At 35.8% G+C, this 20,416-nt stretch overlaps 1 protein-coding gene across 3 annotated transcripts in view; it reads right to left on the bottom strand.

Annotated features, from left to right (window-relative positions):
• The window catches only part of LOC148942326 (DNA excision repair protein ERCC-6-like), a 161,531-nt gene that overhangs the window by 11,002 nt on the left and 130,113 nt on the right, over positions 1-20,416 (bottom strand). For all 3 annotated transcript variants that reach the window (XM_089103766.1, XM_089103765.1, XM_089103764.1), the window contains exons 12-13: positions 17,467-17,598; positions 4,442-4,725 (exon numbers count right to left, since the gene is read on the bottom strand). In XM_089103766.1, coding sequence (XP_088959892.1) covers positions 4,442-4,725; positions 17,467-17,598 — 416 coding nt within the window. The remainder of the gene's footprint in view (positions 1-4,441; positions 4,726-17,466; positions 17,599-20,416) is intronic.

Here is a 20,416-nt window from a genome sequence, read left to right as displayed (position 1 = left end):
GAGTCGACCAAGGAGGTTTAGCTTGAGAGGTTGTAAGTCGGCCAGAGCTCCGGCTGGACTGAAATTGTGTTGAACAATACGTAATGTGAACTATTCTATCTAAAAATTCAAGTTAATAAAATTAATTTCATTTACTTCATTTATTATTTACATTTTTGGTGTTGCATCATTGATTTATGCCATAGTTAAAATTATATCTTTATATTTTGGAGCTTGTCGATGATTGTGTTACGAAAACTGCCTTAATAATGGACAACTTATGAGAACCGTCCAGGGTCAAACAAAAATTAGGTTGTCCTCGGTTGGGGTGGGAGGATACCATAAGGAAAAATTTAAGGGAAATAGAAAGTTCCTAGGAGGGAGTAAAGAGAGAGGCTTTGAATCGATTGGGATGGAGGTGGAGCGTGCGTAGCTATGTTGGTCTCAGGTGGCTTGTTACTGTGGTGGGTTGTTAGTAGCAGTAATATTAATTTAATACTATAGTAATCTAAATTAATTTACTGTTAACATCATAATACTGAAAGTTGTATTTTTACTCCAGAGCTCAAGTTCCAAGTGGTACATGCAACTGGACGAGCTACCTTATTCGATAAGAAGTCGTTAGCGTGGCACTGTGATGTGTCTAACCCTTTAGTCTCAACTCCATAATCGTATCTGGTAGGAAGGAGGAGCGCATCATCCCATATGAAAAAAATATATATAACCAGGTATTCAAGCAATTTAGGTCCTTATTAGAAGATATATCGGTACTTATGTACTAGCCAGTAGGCTACACTCAAGAATTACGCTTAGATCTTAGAAAACCGGTTTCATGACTACAAAGACAAGTGACGGGTTTCATGACTACCGGTTTCATGAAAACCGGTTTCATGACTACAAAGACAAGTGACGGGTTTCATGACTACCGGTTTCATGACTACAAAGACAAGTGACGGGTTTCATGACTACCGGTTTCATGAAAACCGGTTTCATGACTACAAAGACAAGTGACGGGTTTCATGACTACCGGTTTCATGAAAACCGGTTTCATGAATACAAAGACAAGTGACGGGTGATACAATGCATTGAACTTAGACAGAATGCATTGGACTTGTTTAATTTGGGCTATATATTTACACATTAGGGCTGGGGTTAGGTTAGGAGCGCTGCCCAAATACATTACTTCCCCCCCCCTAATCTGCAAATATATAGCAAAAATTATTATATATACTAAAGGTTATATGAAGGTTATATTTCATTAGGGTTAACCTAACTTCAATTACCGAGGGTGTACTGGCCAATGCACAAGTAGCGATTTTTTATTTATTTTTGACTCGTAAAAACGCAACAAAAATGGATATAAACAAATTTTGCATGCGTTTTTTGAGTTTTTATTCGTGTAACCCCCCCCCCCTTCCCCGAAACAATCTTTGAGTAAAACACCTTCGAAAAAAATCCTGGGTACGGCCTTGCATAGACAAATCCCCTCGAAATGCAAGGACAAGACATAGAAGAGGGATAATCAAATAGCCTACATTTACAAAAAATAATAACAAAAATATTTTCACGACAGAAGGGGTTAAAAAAAAAAAAAATATAAAACTACAAGATTATGTTCGCGGCTATCACTAACTTAACACTCAATAATCATCTCCTTCTTTTAACTCATCAACCAATGCTAAAATACAAAAAAAAAATAATAATAATACTCATAATTGGGCATCATTTCATCAATTTTATATCCTATCAAATTAACCATTAAAATCATATTTAAAACACAGTTCATTTTTCAACAGCTTTTTAACTTCACTTACACCACAACTACTTTTAATTTTCCAATCTAACGAATTTTATAATTTAGCCACTGTAAAAACCAGAGGAAAACCGACCTAGATGTAACCTATTACTGCTACTAACAACTCACCGCAGCACCAAGCCGCCTGAGGCAAACACACCTACACACGTTCCTCCTCAATCCTAGTCTATTCAAAGCCTCCCTTTTTACACCCTCCCACAAAGTTCCCATTTCCTTAAAATCTTCTAACCTGCTCTCCGTTTAGCCCTAGACGGTTGGCCGAAAAGGACAATCTTCAGCAATCTGTCATCCTTCATTCGCAGATGATGTCCTAGCCATCTCAACCTTTCTTTCATTATAGCCCTAGAAAGTAATATTGAACCACTTTTTCGTAAAGCCTACAGTTTGAAATACGGTCAGTAAGCCGGGTGCCCAGAACAATCCTTAGGCAATTCCTCTGGAAAACATATAGTAAATCTTCATCCGCTCTTCGGAGCGCCCATGCTTCAGAGCCGTATTTGACCACTGTCATCACTGTAGTATACAATATTCTAATCTTGGTTTGCAGACTTATCTTCCTATTCTTCCAAACTTTTTTTAACTGTGAAAAACACCCTGAGCCTTGGCCATTGTACATAACATCTTCACTGCTCCCACCATCTTTACTAATAATACTACCAAGGTAAGTGAAGCTGCCCAGATGATCAATATTTTCACTAGACAGGACCAGATTATTAATATAAATTTTATAGCCTTGTGCCATGGGAATCAACCTCATTAACATGTGAACACACATGGAATGAAAAGGACTTATACACGAAAACACAAGTAACAAAATCAAGGAGAGAAGCCGCTGGAAGTGTTTTCAACTAAGCGTAAGCCCACTGACATGATTCAGAGGGGCTAATACTAGCAAGTATTACAATAATAATATTTTACAAACTTGGGACTGGGTGAACGATTGAGGTGAAAATTTCCAGTCATTTTGAACTTCAATGCAAAATATAGGGGTGGATTGAACAAGTTCAATCATTTTATTATTAACATATACATGTATATAATTGACATAGGTCCATGGGGAGATAAGCTCGAAAACTAGGCCTAGACAAAGATACAATAACAAATTACACTACAATACAAAGATAATTACGACGGCAAAGATACAATAATACAACAATAATATGAAAGTAGCAGCTAGCCCAGGATCCAAATATAAATATAAAAAAAAAAATTCAATATTATTAAATATAAATTAATACTAGAAGATAGCCGAGAGGCCCACATTCACCCAGAACAACAAACCAAACAAATAAGTTAGTCTTATTAAAAAGACGCTTAATTAAAAGTAATCCGGAACTAAATGAAATTTAAGATTCCTTTTTATTAAATGGATAGAAGAAAATTTATCAATAAAATCCTTGTGAGCATCCCAGCACCGGGCTATACGGATTACATCCCTCGGGAAAAAAATATTTAAATTGTCGAATTATGCAAACATTTCTAAACTTTATCAATATGATCTTTAAATAAGTGATTCATTTAAAAGACACAAAGTTCACGAGGATTCCTTGACTTTCTTTTAGAACCCCAAACCCAATTTATCTATCCTATCGGTAAATTCATAAACAAGGTCCACGAAGATTTCTTGATGTTCTTTTGGTACCCCTCCCCCTCGAACCCCCAGCTGGCTAAATTACTGGATGTAGCCCCGCCCATGTCCGAATTTTCTTTTTTTACAAAAGGCAGTGAATTAACGAAAAAAACCTAAATTGAAGTAAAAGCAAAAAAAGAAACAAAAGTAAAGTTTTATTTTTAAAATTTCAAATAAAAAAAAGAAGAAAAAATACTTGGACTTTCGTTTTACTGAGTATGTACCGATATACCTCAACGGAAGCAGATATGTATTTTCAACTCCACAGCCCTTTCTCCTTGGATCCATTCCTGAGGTCAATTTTTCAATCTTTAAAGAATAACACTGGTTAATTTTTTAATAGTTAATTGATTTGTATCTTCCTTTGGGTTTAATTATTCATGAAAATACCCAGACTTTAATTATACTTGCAAGATGGCTAGGCCTCATTTTACAGATAAAGGAGGACAGAATACCAAACTGGGGTCAACTTTTGAACCTATACAAAATTACATTATTTCATTTATTAACAGTGGTTTGATTTGAATTTTCATTTTATTCATGTAAATGTCAATACTTCGTGTTCTTATATTCAAATATTGTGTTGTTGATATTGTTGTTTACTTTGTTATTGTGTTGTTGTTGCTGTTCATTTTGTAATTGTGTTCTTGTTCTTATTGTTAATTTTAAAATTGTGTTGGTGTTGTTCTTGATGCTGCTGTGTTGCTGCTATTGTTGGTGTTCATTGTATTATTGTATTGCTGTTGTTCATTTTATTAATGTGGTGTGGTTGTTCTTGTGGTTGATGTTTATTTCATTATTGTATTCCTGCTGTTTATTTTATTACTGTGTTGTTATTGTTGACGTTCATTTATTACTGTGTTGTTGTTGTTGACGTTCATTTATTATTGTGTTGTTGTTGTTGCTGTTTGTTTTATTATTGTGTTGCTGTTGTAGTTGGTACTGTTCATAGTATTCATACGACTGGAGATGGATTTGCAACTTTAAATAAATGTTTCATTCATACTCAGACTTACCGGAATATAGTGACATCTTTTCTTTGTCCAATACGCCACGACCTTTCTCTAGCCTGAACATCTGTCATTGGGTTCCAATCAGGATCATAGATAATGACTCGATTTGCACCTGTCAAATTCACCCCTAAGCCTCCAACTCGAGTAGTCAGAAGAAATAAAAAGATGCCATCGTTGCTGTTAAATTTGTCAATTAAGGGCTGGCGGGCACCAATACTAGTAGAGCCATCTAATCGAAGGTAGGTGTAATTCACTGAACGGACAAATTTCTCGAATATATCCAACATCTGGAAATATATACAACATGTTCACATATTTCGTGGAAGAACATTTGGCGTATCTAGTAATTAAGCAGCGGTTTGTGTGGTCAACCCAAATAATTTTTCAGATGAGGCACGGAGAGGGGGGGGATAAGTTGCAAGTTTCCCAACATATCGATTTCTCAAACAAAATTTGTAGGAGCTTCTAGACTTTTCAAACAATTCGATTAGAATCTGGGATGTTCAGAGCTTCTTAGATAAAAATCCATACACAACCTGTATATTTATATGTATATACATATACGTATATATATATATATATATATATATATATATATATATATATATATATATATATATATATATATATATATATATATATATATATATATATATATATATATATATATATATATATATATATATATATATATTCTATAAGGATCTAGATTTCATAGGATGACTAAGACCCACCAAGCAAGATCTTTCAGAGCGGACTCATTTAATATCGACTTTGTGGACATTTTACAAGAATATAAACATCGTTTGTAAGACATGTAGTTAATAGAAATAATAAACATGTAGTTAATAGAAATAACATTAGTTAAAATTATAGTTAAAATTAATATTGTGTTAGTAATTAACATAGCATTACTTAATTAACATTAAATTAACATTAGTTAACTAACATTAATTAATTAACATTAGTTAATCAACATTAAATTAACATTAGTTAATAGAAAATATAATAAATTAATTAATATAAATAAATAAATATTGTTTATAAATTAGTTAATAGAAATAACGGTGATGTGATGAACGTCGCTATGCTAATATAACAATAACGAGATTATGCTTTCAAAATCTATTCAAAAAAAATACAGCAAAGTTTAGCACCCGAGGTGTTGACCACTCTAGAACACTTGGTGAACATCTCAGAGCACTACTTATTCTGTCACGTGTAGGTGCATTTCCGCTTTGCCAACCAACCCTCAGCGGAGATACACGAAACGCACTACATGATGTAGATAATTTTTGAAGGCGGATAATTCTAAATTAGTACCTTTGTATTATAAATAACACCAGAAATACACGCCTAAAATACAAGAGCAAAAAGTGCATACATACGAAGTTCCACAAAAATTAATAAAATCGCATTAACAATTCATCCTATTTTGAATGACGAAACTGAAACTGTTTTTCCAACTTAGAATGAAATAGATAAATTATTTGAAAATAAATAAGAATTATAAAACGAATCGAGAAACTGTTAGGATTACAAGGGATCATATGCCTAAGGCGCCCCCGCCCCTTCTATATTTACCAACTTTTCAAAATGTGGAATTTACATATCCGTTATCACTTCTCTCTTCCTTTCTGGCTCTTTCCCACTTAATACAAATTTTAATTTGTCTCGGTTTCATAGTTAACATAAATCTTTCCTTTGAAACTAACGATTTAACGATCATCCTCCGACCGAAAAATCTACGACCTTACGAACTAGCGATCCTGCAGCTGTAACTTGCACAAAAAAAGAAAAATACTTACATCATTTAATTACTACTACTACTACTAACAACTCACTACACCACCAAGCCGCCTGAGGCCAACACAGCTACGCACGGTCCTCCTCCACCCCAATCTATTCAAAGCCTACCTCTTTACACCCTCCGAGGAAGTTCCCATTGCCTTTAAATATTTCTTTGGGACATCCCCCCCCCAGACGAGAACGACCTGCTTTTCGTTTAGCCCTACAAGGTTGGCCGAAAAGGACAATCTTCGGCAATCTGTCATCCTTAATCCGCAGAACGTGTCCTAGCCATATCAACCTTTCTTCCATATAGCCCTAGAAAGTGGGATTTAACCACATTTTTCATACAACCTACTGCTTGAAATATGGTCAGTCAGCCGGGTACCCAGAACAATGCGTATGCAATTTCTCTGGAAAATATCTAGTAAATCATCCACTTTTCGGAGCGCTCATGCTTCAGAGCCATATTTGACCACTGTCATCACTGTACCTTCCAATATTCTAAACTAGGTTTGCAGACTTATCTTCCTATCCTTCCAAACTTATTTTAACTGTGGAAAAAGCACCCTGAGCCTCGGCTATTCTACTTTTGACATCTTCACTGCTCCCACCGTCTTTGCTAATAATACTACCAAGGTAAGTGAAGCTGCACACCTGATCAATCTTTTCGTTACCCAACGTCACCTTTTCATCTTCACTTACTCCTAGGCTTAGTGACTTAGTCTTCTTAATATTAATTTTCAAACCTATTCTAGCAGCCTGAACTCGCAAAACCTCTTAAAGTTCATTCATTTTGCTCATACTGTCATCTAGGATGCTTAAATCATCAGCATGATCTAAGTTCAGGAGAGTTTTTTCTCTCCATTTGATTCCATGGTCTCCCATTGCCTTTCCTGTGCTCCTTAAGACAAAATCCATCAAAATGATCCATATAAATGGGGATAGAACACAACCCTGCTTAACTGATTTAATATAAAACCAGCTGCTAATCTCATTTCCTACCTTAACCGCAGCAGTGTTATTCTCGTACATAGTACCCATCACTTTAATGTATTTGTCTGGTATACCATACAAGGACAAGACATTTGCTAAAGCTCTTCTATCAACAGAATCGAACACTTAATCATAATCTATAAAACTGAGGGCCAAAGGTGTTTGACACATTGAATTATTAACATCATTGAATTCATTTCTCAGAATGAATACAATGTAATTCATTAACAATATCCCTGAAGTAAAGTAAAAGAAAAGCAAAAAAATCGAATAGAACTTATTTTGTAAATAAAGGTGCTGCGCCCTCCCTATCCCCTACTCTTTACACCAAAATTTACAAAGGTTAAGTCACAAGGCAAACCTCAGACCTACCTTCTTTGCTCACTACCTTTAAGACAGGGCTGAAGCAGTGTTGCCAGTTGCTTGGTCTAAAGTTGTGCCAATGCGCCGAAAATGCACCGAAAGCTCCATGGTGAAAATGCGCCAAATAAACAAGCTTTCCCATAAAAAAATGCGCCGATTTGAAAAATTCAATGCTCAACCACATAAAACAAGCACTAAAATAGCGCAAATGCGCCCTGTCTAGCTACTCTGGGCTGAAGCCTCTAAAAGAGCGTTCGAATCCATGAATTTTAAATTTTTTGTGATAATTCCCTCACATAAATACGGGGATTGCAGCAGGAGACAATCTACCCCCATATCCATATCCGGTAAGAGGGTGAATTCAATATCCGGTCTCAGATCTATCCATTCACTAAGACAGAATTATGATATTACTTACACTTTGTCTTGGGGAAGATTCTAAACTTACTTAAAAATAGAGAGTGTCCTTTTTCTTAACGGTTTTCAAATAATTTCCAACATATTTTCAATCTAAACAACCATGTACACCAAAGTTCAAAAATATGATTCGGCGGATTAGTTAAATGCCCGCTATGGAGTACTATTAATGTCTTTTTTCGCTGGTACATGAAAACTGATACAGGAATTCTAGAAATTTGCTAAAAAAAATATAAATAAACCTTCTCATAATACGAAGTTGTCAGTACTTTAAATCCTGCAAGGTTAGCATTTAAACCCTTTAAACCCTACCCGATGGTAAACCCTACAAGTTTAATATATATGGCATAGATTTACTTAAGAAGTATTACTGTTTTCCCTTAAACAGCTCCCCTGAGATGTGGCTAATTTTGAAAGATTTTAAGTCAAATGATCCATTACGACAAAAATAAATAAGTAACAAAACTAGAAGGAAAACCACCAAAGAAATTAGACTTTAGGCTTTTGAAGATTAAATAATACAAACATGACACGATAATAATAAAAAGAATAATAATAAGCAAAACGTAATAATGTACCATACTAAACGAAATAATAATAATGGTAACAAGATGAAAATATTTGCTTGTAAATGCAAACGCTCTACATGTATCATGTAGAACAAAAAAATAACATACTAACAATTACGCAGGGAGTAGAATAAACAATAACTACCAATCAATAAATCACAGCAGTAAGATGTGTGGTAAAATTAGAGAGAGAGAAATTAATTTTTATTAAAGACCAATATTCACAAAAAAATTATATCAAAGAGACGTACCACGTGAAAATCTATACAGATTTGTTGTGATAGGACTCAATATTTTACTTACTTACTACATATATATTGGAAAAAACAAAAAAGAAAAAAAATGAAATGTTATAAATAAATAAAAAATAAACCTCATGGGAAGCGCTAACCAATACTTAAAATGAACCAATACAGAAGATAAAAGACAGAAAACGGCCCCCCCCTCACCCATCCTTACTCATCAAGAAATTATTTATCTTATTTTTAAATGAGTAATCACTCTCAGCCATTCAAGTGCTTTCCGGAAGACTGTTCCATACCGAAACATCCACATGCCTAAATACAAAACTAGACCTAGCAGCGTGTCGTCTCTCTTGTACTAGGTCCTCGGAATTCATTGCATCATAAGAATGGTGCACAGAATTCGATGACAAGCATCACAAAAACAATTAGGTGCTAATTTATTTAAACACTGATACACAAAAATACAGGTCTGATAATCTCTCAACTGCCCAACATTTAAAACATTAAAATGGCGATAACAATCCATTGTACGTTCACATTTTTCAAAATCACCGAGCAGACGCAGCGCTTTATTCTGCACAATTTGTATCCGTTTGAAATTTACAGCAAAATTACTAGCCCACACAGAACAACCGTGTACAATGTAAGGATGAATAAGTGAATTATATAACATTTTCAAAACTGAGACAGGAAAAACATAAAAAATATAGAGAGCATCTTTTAGCAGAATAATTAAGAATAAAGAATAACTACCAATCAATAAATCACAACAGTAAGATGTCTTGTATACTAAGAGAGCATCTTTAAGCAGAATTTACGGCGTAAAATTTTGGAAATAAAAGAAAGCATAAGGCACGTCTTATTCTTACGTTAAAGAAGAGAAGAAAGAAAGAAAAAACAGAAATCATCAGTGCTACCAATATAAGAAAGTCATTTTCATTGTTGTTCAAGGTGGGGGGCTGTAAAATCCCTGTACGCTATTTTTGACAACAGTGTCATATCGATCCGAAACTAATTTTGAGGGTTGTAAAGGTTATGTTTCAAAATTCCCACAAAATTATTTTCACAGAAAAACTTTTATTATTCATATTAATCAAAATCATAGTTGAAATTCCTGAGTCAGCTTCAATGGCAATTTTTTCTCACTTGTCGTTTTTAAGAAAAAAAAAAAATTAACTTTCAAGTTTTCGGTTACAGCGGGCTGAACTTTCGCCCTTTACAACGCTGAAGTGATTATTGCAACCACAATTACAGCTACATTAAGCTCCCTTTGAAATTAGTCCCTCTCCCCCACCCTCCACTGGAAAACTTCAGTCTAAAACGTACTTTTGTTTTTTAGTACTGACTTTCATGATTCGTTCTAAAATTTGTATGATTTTCATATAATCCTCCGTTGTTTTGGATAATCTTGGCAAAATTCAAATACTTCAATTATTCCCCCTAAAAATAAATTAAATAAAACTGAATAATTGAAGAGTTGTCTATAATACAAAAAAGGATGCAAGGAAGAATAAGTGTAAATTGAGTTAATAAATTTTTAATACTTAAAGAGTCTCGCAATAGCAGGGTTGCCACCTGTAGCACGAAAGTGCTATTTTAGTACAATTTCATCGTGTGTAACACGTGCTAAATTGAATGTAGCACTTGTTCTCTTTTATGGGCAAAAATTTGTTGACTATAGCGCCAAAATCGCTTTGTAGACCGCGAACTTGGGCATTTTCGGAACAAACCCTGGTGGCAACTCTTGTAATAGGCAGTAACCTTTTGACTAACTAAACATATTTTAGTTAGTCTATTTTTAGTTTTATATATATATATTTTTTATATTTTTTAGTTTTAGATCCTAGTTTTTTTTTCTCTCCACGCTGAAGATGATTTGTTTTATACAAGCGAAATATTCGTTGATTTTTGTTCTCTTCGCTTTCCTTTACTGGCCATAGATCCGTTTGTCGTCTTTATGTTCATTTCTTTGTTACGATTATTCCTGAATGTTTACTCAGTTTTTCTTTTGCTCTTTGTCTCCTAGTTGACCTAAAACTAAGCTGTTATTGTTTTGTAGACTTGTTTTGTTGTAGACTTATGGTGTTGTAGACCTATTTTGTTGTAAACTTATGATGTTGTAGACTTATTGTGTTGTAGACTTATGGTGTTGTAGACCTATTTTGTTGTAAACTTATGATGTTGTAGACTTATTGTGTTGTAGACTTATTGTGTCGTAGACTTATTGTGTGGTAGTTATTGTATTGAAAGGTACAAAAAAAAAAAAAAAAAAAAAAAATGAAACTAATAGAATTTATCAGGATATTAAGCTGGTTAACAAAAGCAAAAAGATGGGGTTAACGAAGGAAATTATATAAATAACAAGGAAAATGGTACTATCCTGATCATGTATCAAGTTTTTTGGTAATATAACGGACAAAGCTTTTAAAGGAATTTAGTAATAAAATTACTATTGCATATTTCCCTTACGTTTATCCAACCGCTGGTAGAATATGCTTGTCCTGTTTGACATTGCGACCTGACTTCGGATCAGAAGGACAGCCTGGAAAGAATCCAATACCTAACTCTTCTGGTAGTTTTCAAATCTCCCAAACTCCCTTATTGCTCCTGTTTGAAAACCCTTTCGGCATGCCGTGATGAATTGTGTTTTAAATTTGGTCTCGGTATTTTATCAAATCCACGGCTTCGTGAAATCCCCCCCCCCCCCCGAGCATCTACCTTTACACCAACTACTCCCGCGACAAGCAGCTGAATACGTTCCTAAAATTCAACCGGTAACAGCACAACATATGTCTTACGCAAATAGTTTCGTTTCCTCGTTCGTCTAGGTTTCTAATGCTACACTCACTCGTCACTATATATATATATATATATATATATATATATATATATATATATATATATATATATATATATATATATATATATATATATATATATATATATATATATATATATATATATATATATATATATATATATATATATATATATATATATATATATATATGTGTGTGTGTGTGTGTATATATATATATATATATATATATATATATATATATATATATATATATATATATATATATATATATATATATATATATATATATATATATATATATATATATATATATATATATATATATATATATATATATATATATATATATATGTTTTAGCTCATTATTCTTTTTATTCTTTTCTGGTTTTAATTTTTGTCTTTTTAATTTGAACTTGAAATTTTTTTTTCAGTTGGTTGGATATTTCAATGTTCTAGGTTTTATTTTGACTCTGTTTGTGCGATTTCGAGTTGTGTGTCTATATGTTGTAAACAACATATATATATATATATATATATATATATATATATATATATATATATATATATATATATATATATATATATATATATATATATATATATATATATATATGTCACTCAGTTATATATTTTTGTATATAACTTATATAGGCCTAGTTAGTGAGTTATACATATTTTAAGTAGTAGGCTAAATTTGTCACTCAGTTATATATTTCTGTATATAACTTAAAAGTGAGTTACACATATTTATAAGTAGTAGGTTAAATATGTCACTGAGTTATATATTTATGTATATAACTTGTATGCCTAGTCATTGAGTTACACATATTTATAAGCAGTGGGATAAATATGTCACTCAGTTATATATTTCTGTATATAACTTATATAGGCCTAGTCAGTGAGTTACACATATTTATAAGTAGTAGGATAAATATGTCCCTCAGTTATATATGTCTTTATATAACTTAGATAGGCCTAGTCAGTGATTTTCACTTATTTATAAGTAGTAGGATAAATTTGTCACTGAGTTATATATTTCTGTATATAACTTATATAGGACTAGTCAGTGAGATAAACATATTTTATATATTAGGCTAAATATGTCAGTGAGTTATATATTTCTTTATATAACTTATATGCCTAGTCAGTCAGTTACACATATTTATAAGTAGTAGGCTAAATATGTCACTGAGTTATATATTTCTGTATATAACTAATATAGGCCTAGTCAGTGAGTTATGTATATTTATAAGTAGTAGGTTAAATATGTCACTGAGTTATTGCCTTTGCAAAACAAAAGTGATCCGTTTATCTGGCCTCCCCCAGGCCATTCAGCATGTCCCCAGGTGGCGATAGGGGAACACTCTACATATATATAGGGTACCTCCATAGGAGGCATGGACCAAAGGGGGACCTTGTCCCTGGGGGTCCATAATAGAATCTGGGGCACCCTTGCCCAGGGTCATAAATACAGGCGGAGGAGGAAGAAGGCCCCTCAAATGTACACTCAAAAGGGCCCACTTGTTTATCCACAAGTTCCATGAGTTGCAAACCTTCTCCCAGCAATGGGTTAAATTGCATGGTGATGCAGCACACCAGTGCGGGAGGCTCCTCGAGAGGAGGACAACTGTGGAAGGACGTATGATCCAGCCCTATGGACAACAGCCTCTGTAAAGGGCTGCCTTGACCCTTTTGGGGCAATAGCAAGACTGTAGACCTTGTATTCAACTCTATTCTCACTTGAGGAGTGGCGCCCCTCGAGGAAATTATAGCCTAGTAAACGACACAGCATTCGCATGGGATTCTGACTAATGGACAATTCTTCTGGGCTTGGTATGTTTTGATGGGTGTCTTTGGGCTGAAAAACCTCTTCCTAGCTAATTTATCTATTACGGGTTGCCTCCCCGTAGTAGCATAATATTTGTAGGCATGAATATATAATGAGTCGGAGGTAATAGGCTTGAGATTGTCTGTGCAGGATTTCGACTCTTGTTGATAGAAGAGCATCGCCAAGCGCTGAAAACCATGTTGTGACCAAAATGGGCCCAGGATTGCACAAAGCCTCCATTCATGGAGGTCCCAGGGACTTCTTGCTGTCCGGTTCTAAGCCGGCTTAAGCACTTCGGTGTAGACTTGAGAAGATATGTGATCCCCGTCCTGCACTGGTATCCGGGATCAGTGCTTGTCCTGAGGCGAAAAAAATTTCAATGATTTAAAGAACAGGAAAATTGGAACTTGGAATGTTATGACGTTAAAAAATGACTATCGTATCGACATTTTGACAGACGAATTCAGACGATTTGAACAAGATTTATTAGGAGTTTCAGAAATTCATATCCCAGGGGTAGGTAGTATTAAATAAGGTGATATAGAATTTATTTACTCAGGCAGGAAGGATGGGGTACATAGACAGGGAGTAGGGCTCATGATGAATAAGGAAGCTGCTAAGTCTTGTTTAGGCTGGGAAGGTATTAATAATAGAACACTAATTGCTCATTTTATGACTAGAAAGTTCAAGGTATCAGTTATAGGAGTATACGCCCCTGTAGAACCGACTAATGGAGATACTAGTGACTCAGATGAATTCTATTTACAGTTAAAGGAGAAAATAGACATGGTCCCATTTAGAAATATGATGTTATTGCTGGTATATTTTAAAGCCCAGGTGGGTAGAAATATGGATAGATGGTATCCCAGCTTAGGTAAATTTGGTGTAGGAAAAGAAAACAGTATTGGATACAGACTTTTGCAATTTTGTAGGTATAACAATCTAGTTATAACCAATACGGTGTTTGGTCATAAAATGGCTCATAAGCTAACATGGTATTCACGTGATGGTAAGACAGCAAACCTTATTGATTATGTTATAGTAAATCGAAGACTGGCTGGATCAATACAAGATACTAGGGTATATAGGAGTGCTGTTATTGATGTTAAAAGTAAAGATCACCATCTAGTAGTGTCAAGGGTTAATGTAAAGCTGAAATATCGGAAGGGTAATTACCTCCCGGGAAGTTATGATTTTATTAGACACCAGGATGAGAATTTGAGAGAAACTTTCCAGGAACAGTTGAATACTAAACTTGAGAGCTTAAAATTTGATAATGTGGAAGATGGTTGGAATAATTTTAGAAAAATAATTTGTGAAGTTGCTGAAGGTGTATTAGGGAAGAAAGCTAGAACTACAGCTAAGAATATTAGTGAAAAAGCTTTATGTTTAATAGAAAGGAGAAAAGACTTGTACAAGAATTATCTGAGTGATAGATCACATGAAAACAAAAGAAATGTAAAGAAAGTGGAGAAAGCATTGAAATATGAACTAAGGAGGTGTGAAGTGGAGGCCATGGATAAAATTGCCGAGGATTTAGAAGATGCAGCTAGACGGCATAATAGTAAGATATTGTACTGGCACGTTAACAAATTGAGAGGTAGTAGTCAATCCGGACTTGTCCCAGTTAAAGATAGGAATGGGGTGGCAATTAGCGATAAGACAAAAGCTAAAGCGAGGTGGGCCGAACATTTTGAGAATTTGCTTAACCGAGATAGAGTTGCAGGAAAAAATATAGAGGAAAATAAAAAAGTTTGTGATACCTTGGATGTGAAGGAAGATTTGTTTTGTGAGGAGGAATTAGAAACAGTACTAAAAGGATTAAAGAATAATAAGGCTCCAGGTGCTGATACGGTAGTAAATGAGTTTCTTAAATATGGTGGCTCTGAGGTTAGAAATAAGTTATTGGAGATTATGAATATGATTTTTGAAAAAGGGGAAGTACCTAATGATTTTAGGAAAACCTTAATTAAGCCACTTTATAAGAAAGGTGATAAAAGTGAGTGTGGTAATTATCGAGGCATTAGTCTGGTCTCTGTAGGTAGCAAATTGCTTAGTAATATGATACTTTTTAGACTGAGAGATGCCGTAGACAAAGTTTTAAGAGAAGAGCAGTGCGGTTTTAGAAAAGGTAGAGGATGTGTTGACCAAATTTTCACTCTTAGGTTAATAATTGAGAAGTGCCTGAGTTTTCAAACACCTTTGGTCCTCAGTCTTGTAGATTATGAGCAAGCGGTCGATTCTGTTGGTAGAAGAGCTTTAGTAAAGGTTTTATCCTTGTATTGTGTACCAGATAAATACAATAAAGTGATTAATGTTATGTACAAGAGTAACACTGTAGTAGCTAATGTTGGAACTGAGGTTAGCAGCTGGTTTTGTATTAAATCAGGAGTTAAGCAGGATTGTGTTCTATCCCCCTTTATATGGATTATTTTGATGGACTTTGTTTTAAGGAGCACAGGAAAGGCAATGGGAGACCACGGAATCAAATGGGGAGGAAAAAGTCTCCTGGACTTGGATTATGCTGATGATTTAAGCATCCTAGATGAAAGTGTGAGCAAAATGAATGAAGTTTTAGAGGCTTTGCGAGTTCAGGGTGCTAGTATTGGTTTGAAAATTAATGTTAGGAAGACCAAGTCACTAAGGCTAGGAATAAGTGAAGATGAAAACGTGACGTTGGGTAATGAAAAGATTGATCAGGTGGGCAGTTTCACTTACCTTGGTAGTATTATTAGTAAAGATGGTGGGAGTAGTGAAGATGTTAAAAATAGAATAGCCAAGGCTCAGGGTGTTTTTTCACAGTTAAAAAAAGTCTGGAAGAATAGGAAGATAAGTCTGCAAACCAAGATTAGAGTCTTAGAAGCTACAGTGATGACAGTGGTCAAATATGGCTCTGAAGCATGGACGCTCCGAAAATCGGATGAAAATTTGCTAGATGTTTTCTTGAGAAATTGCTTAAGGATTATTCCGGGTACCCGGCTGACTGACCGTATTTCAAACAATAGGCTGTACGAAAAATGTGGTCCAATACCACTCTCTAGGTCTATAATGAAAGAAAGGTTGAGGTGGTTAGGGCATGTTGTTCGGATGAAGGATGACAGATTGCCGAAGATTGTTCTTTTCGGCCAACCATCTGGGGCTAAACGGAAGGCAGGTCGTCCCCGTCTGGGGTGGAAGGACGTCATAAAGAAAGATTTAAAGGAAATGGGAACTTCGTGGGCGGGTGTAAAAAGGGAGGCTTTGAATAGATTGGGGTGGAGGAGGAGCGTGCTTAGCTGTGTTGGCCTCAGGCGGCTTGGTGCTGCGATGAGTTGTTAGTAGTAGTAGTAGTAGTATATATATATATATATATATATATATATATATATATATGTATATATATATATATATATATGTTTTAGCTCATTATTCTTTTTATTCGTTTCTGGTTTTAATTTTTGTCTTTTTAATTTGAACTTGAAATTTTTTTTCAGTTGGTTGGATATTTCAATGTTCTAGGTTTTATTTTGACTCTGTTTGTGCTATTTCGAGTTTGCATACAAATTTGTATGACGATGGCTATGGCTGTAGATATTATATGTTTAGTGCCTTATCTTTTATTAGAAAAAAAACAACATTTTTTTCAACTGGAAGTAAGGAGCAACATCAAAGTTTAAAACGAACAGAAATTATTACGTATATAAATGGGGTTGCCCCTTCCTCACCACCTCGCTCTTTACACTAAAGTTTTTTAGTAATTTTAAAAGCTTCTTATTGTCCTAATTAAACAACCCTTGCGTTTCAAGAGCCGTTCTTAAAGGATTGGGACAAAATTCAAACTTGTGACAAGAACTGCCACTGATCAGCATGACCGTGTAAGGCGTTTGACAATAAAATCGTTTAAGTTGAAACAACTGCGAACTGTTTTGTTTGGTATGCAGTGCACCCACACGAGTATCTTAGACTAACTTTAGAAATTCACAATTTTGAATTAGAAGAAAATAATGGGAAAAAGATCTAACCTTTTTTGACTGGGAGAAAAGAAGAACTCGATGGCCTTGTTTTTTCCATATTCTAAGCAAGGATTCGACGACAATCATTTTCCCAGATCGTTTCCAGTCACATTCTCTTGTTGGTGAATCCCATGTCATGTCCTGAAAAAAATTCATCAATTTTGTTTATAAAATAACTTTCTAGAATGGCTTAGTTGAAGTTTTTATAGGGTAATATGTACTTTGCATTCGTTTTTGCAAAGAATTAAATAAAATAAAAACAAGTTTTTTTTAACTGAAAGTAAGGAACGTCGTTAAAACTTAAAACGAACCGAAATTATTCCGTATATGAAAGGGGCTATCCCCTCCTCAACGCCTCGCTCTTTATGCTAAAGTTTGTCTTTCTCACAACTCTATTTTGTTTTAACAATAAAAAACTTTAGCGTAAATAGCGAGCCGTTAAGGAGGGGAAAGCCCCTTTCATATCCGGAAAAATTTCTGTTCGTTTTAAGTTTTAACGTCGTTCCTTACTTTCAGTTAAATTTTTTTTATTTAATTTTTGAACGCTTTTGAATTAATGCAGGTTTTTATCTTGGCTTACCGTACACGAATAATTAAAACAAAATATGAATATTAATTTTACTTTTATTTGGTTAAATAGCTTTCTCGAAACTTGTTTAATTTTATTTACGAATGTTTTTATTAGTAATAAATATACGTAACTTACGAAATAACTTACGTAACAAACTTCTATATTCATATATTTTTAATACGCATATTAGAGGATTCGCCCCCTTGTCAATACTTCGCTCTTAAAACTAGAGTTTGAATTTTATTCCAGTTCTTTAAAAATGACCGCTTAATCACAAATGCCGTTAATTAGAATAAATAGCTCTTATGAAAGTACTAAATAATCTTTGGCTTAAAGAGCGAGGTATTGACTAGGGGGTGAACCCAATCATATACGTAATGTTTTCTGTCGTTTTAAGTTTTGATGTTGTTCCTTACTTTCAGTTGAAAAACTTGTTTTTTTATATATAATTTCTGATCTTTTTTTTAATAATGCTGGGAAATCCGGCGCCCCCTTCATAGCAATGTCCCTTCCCCCATGAAAACTCCCTTCATGGAAAGATCCTCCCACATAACCTCCGACCAACTCCCCCCCCCACTACCAGAAAAAATCCCCCCTGAAAACGTCTGTATACTTTCCAATAACCAATAGTATATGTTAACATTAGTAGAAGTGACCCTAGTACTCGTGACCCTCACCCCTGCTGCCACCTATAACTTTTTTGCTTCCCAAATATGGGCATAGAGTCCCTAGAGAGAACACGTGGTTAATGGGGTCAATGACCTAAATTGATTGCGTAATCAAAGTGTGTCAACAACAACAACATCGACCTTGACATTCGCTGAGAGCGTGCACTTACAACATCAACAACATCGACCTTGGAACAACTGTGCTGTCGACCTCAATTCACCTATCGTGAATCAATAATTCCCCTTAGAAACAACAAATTAATTCCCCTTTCTTGACAGATCAATCAACCAATGACATCGTCTGTCAGACTTTAAAAATTTTCGCCTAGAAACATTTCTCCAGGAATAGATCCAAGTCATTAATGTCTTTGCCTCGGGAACAGTTCTACTGGTCGAACTCCAAAAGATATTAATAGCCAAAGGCCATGGAAACACTTCTCCAAGAAACATCTTAGCGATGAATTGTTTTAGCGTGCGAAAAGGTTTATTATTAATTTGAAATGCGTTAGTGCAGAGATGCCAATAACAAAGGAATAAGCTGAATTTACGTTTAGGGATTATTTGGGCGAAACCGTTTTAGACAGGTTATGGAATTATTTCAGCGAAACAGATAGAGACATTTTAAAAGAAGATTTTGGAAGAGATTTTAGAAGAGAATTTAATGGTGAAACTCTGTGGTCGTTATAATACACAAGTTTCATTTGAACAGTGTTGTGAGGTCCTCTAACCCAACCCAAAGGGTTCCAACCCTCCTACCCCAACCCCGAAGGAAGCCCCCGGTACTCGAAGGCCCCCCAAGCTCCCAAGGGGCCACCGGCGCCCCCAAAGGCCCACCCAGACCTCCAAAGGCGATCCCCGGGCCCCACAAAGGTCCATCAAGCTCCCAAAGGACCAACGGGGTCCCAAAGGCCCTCCACCGGCTCCCAAATGTCCCCCTGGCCCCCAACTGCCCCCCGGACCCCCACCGGCCCTTCCTGTGCCCCAACGGCCCTCCCAGTGCCCCACAGACCCGCCGCCAGACCCCCACGGTCCCCCGGACCCGAAAACTGCCGCCGGGATGCGCCATGGGCGAGGAAAGTGCCGCAAGATGCGCCGCAGGGCTGCGCCGTGGGTCAGGAAAGCGCCGCGGGGGATGTGCCGCAGGGAGGCACCGCAGGAACGCACCACATGATCCGCCGCAGGGATGCGCTGCAAAAAAAAAGTAAGCTAAAAAGTAAAAATTTCGAAATGTTATCCCCCCAACTCCCTCCTCAGACCCCCAACGGCCCTCCCCTGGTCCTCAAAGGTCCCCCGGGCTCCCAAAGGGCCAACCGGTCCCCAAGGGTCCCCCGGACCCCCCAAGGTCCAACCCCCGTCCCCCCAGGTCCACAGGGCTCCCAAAGGCCCTCCCCCCGTCCCCAAAGGTCCCCCGGGCTCCCTAAAGACCCCTCAATCCTCAAGGGCCCCCGGATCCCCAAACGCCCTCCCTGGGCCCCAAAGGTCCTCCCCCGGTCCCCATACATGCACACAAAAACTTACACACACACAAAAACTTACACACACACACAAAAACTGACACACACACACGAAAACTTGCACACACACACAAAAACTTACACACATACGCCAAAACTTACACACACACACAAAAACTTACACACACACACACACACACATAAAATCTTGAAAGAGTTGGAATATTTAAGTAGTGCTTGGTTGTGGTTTACCTTGTCACAGTTAG

Source organism: Artemia sp. Qi Xiang Cuo, chromosome 17 (genome assembly GCF_049724085.1).
Source record: "Artemia sp. Qi Xiang Cuo chromosome 17, ASM4972408v1, whole genome shotgun sequence".
NCBI lineage: Eukaryota > Metazoa > Arthropoda > Branchiopoda > Anostraca > Artemiidae > Artemia > Artemia sp. Qi Xiang Cuo.
Note: the sequence above shows the minus strand (reverse complement) of the source record. Positions and strands in the feature narration are given on the sequence as shown.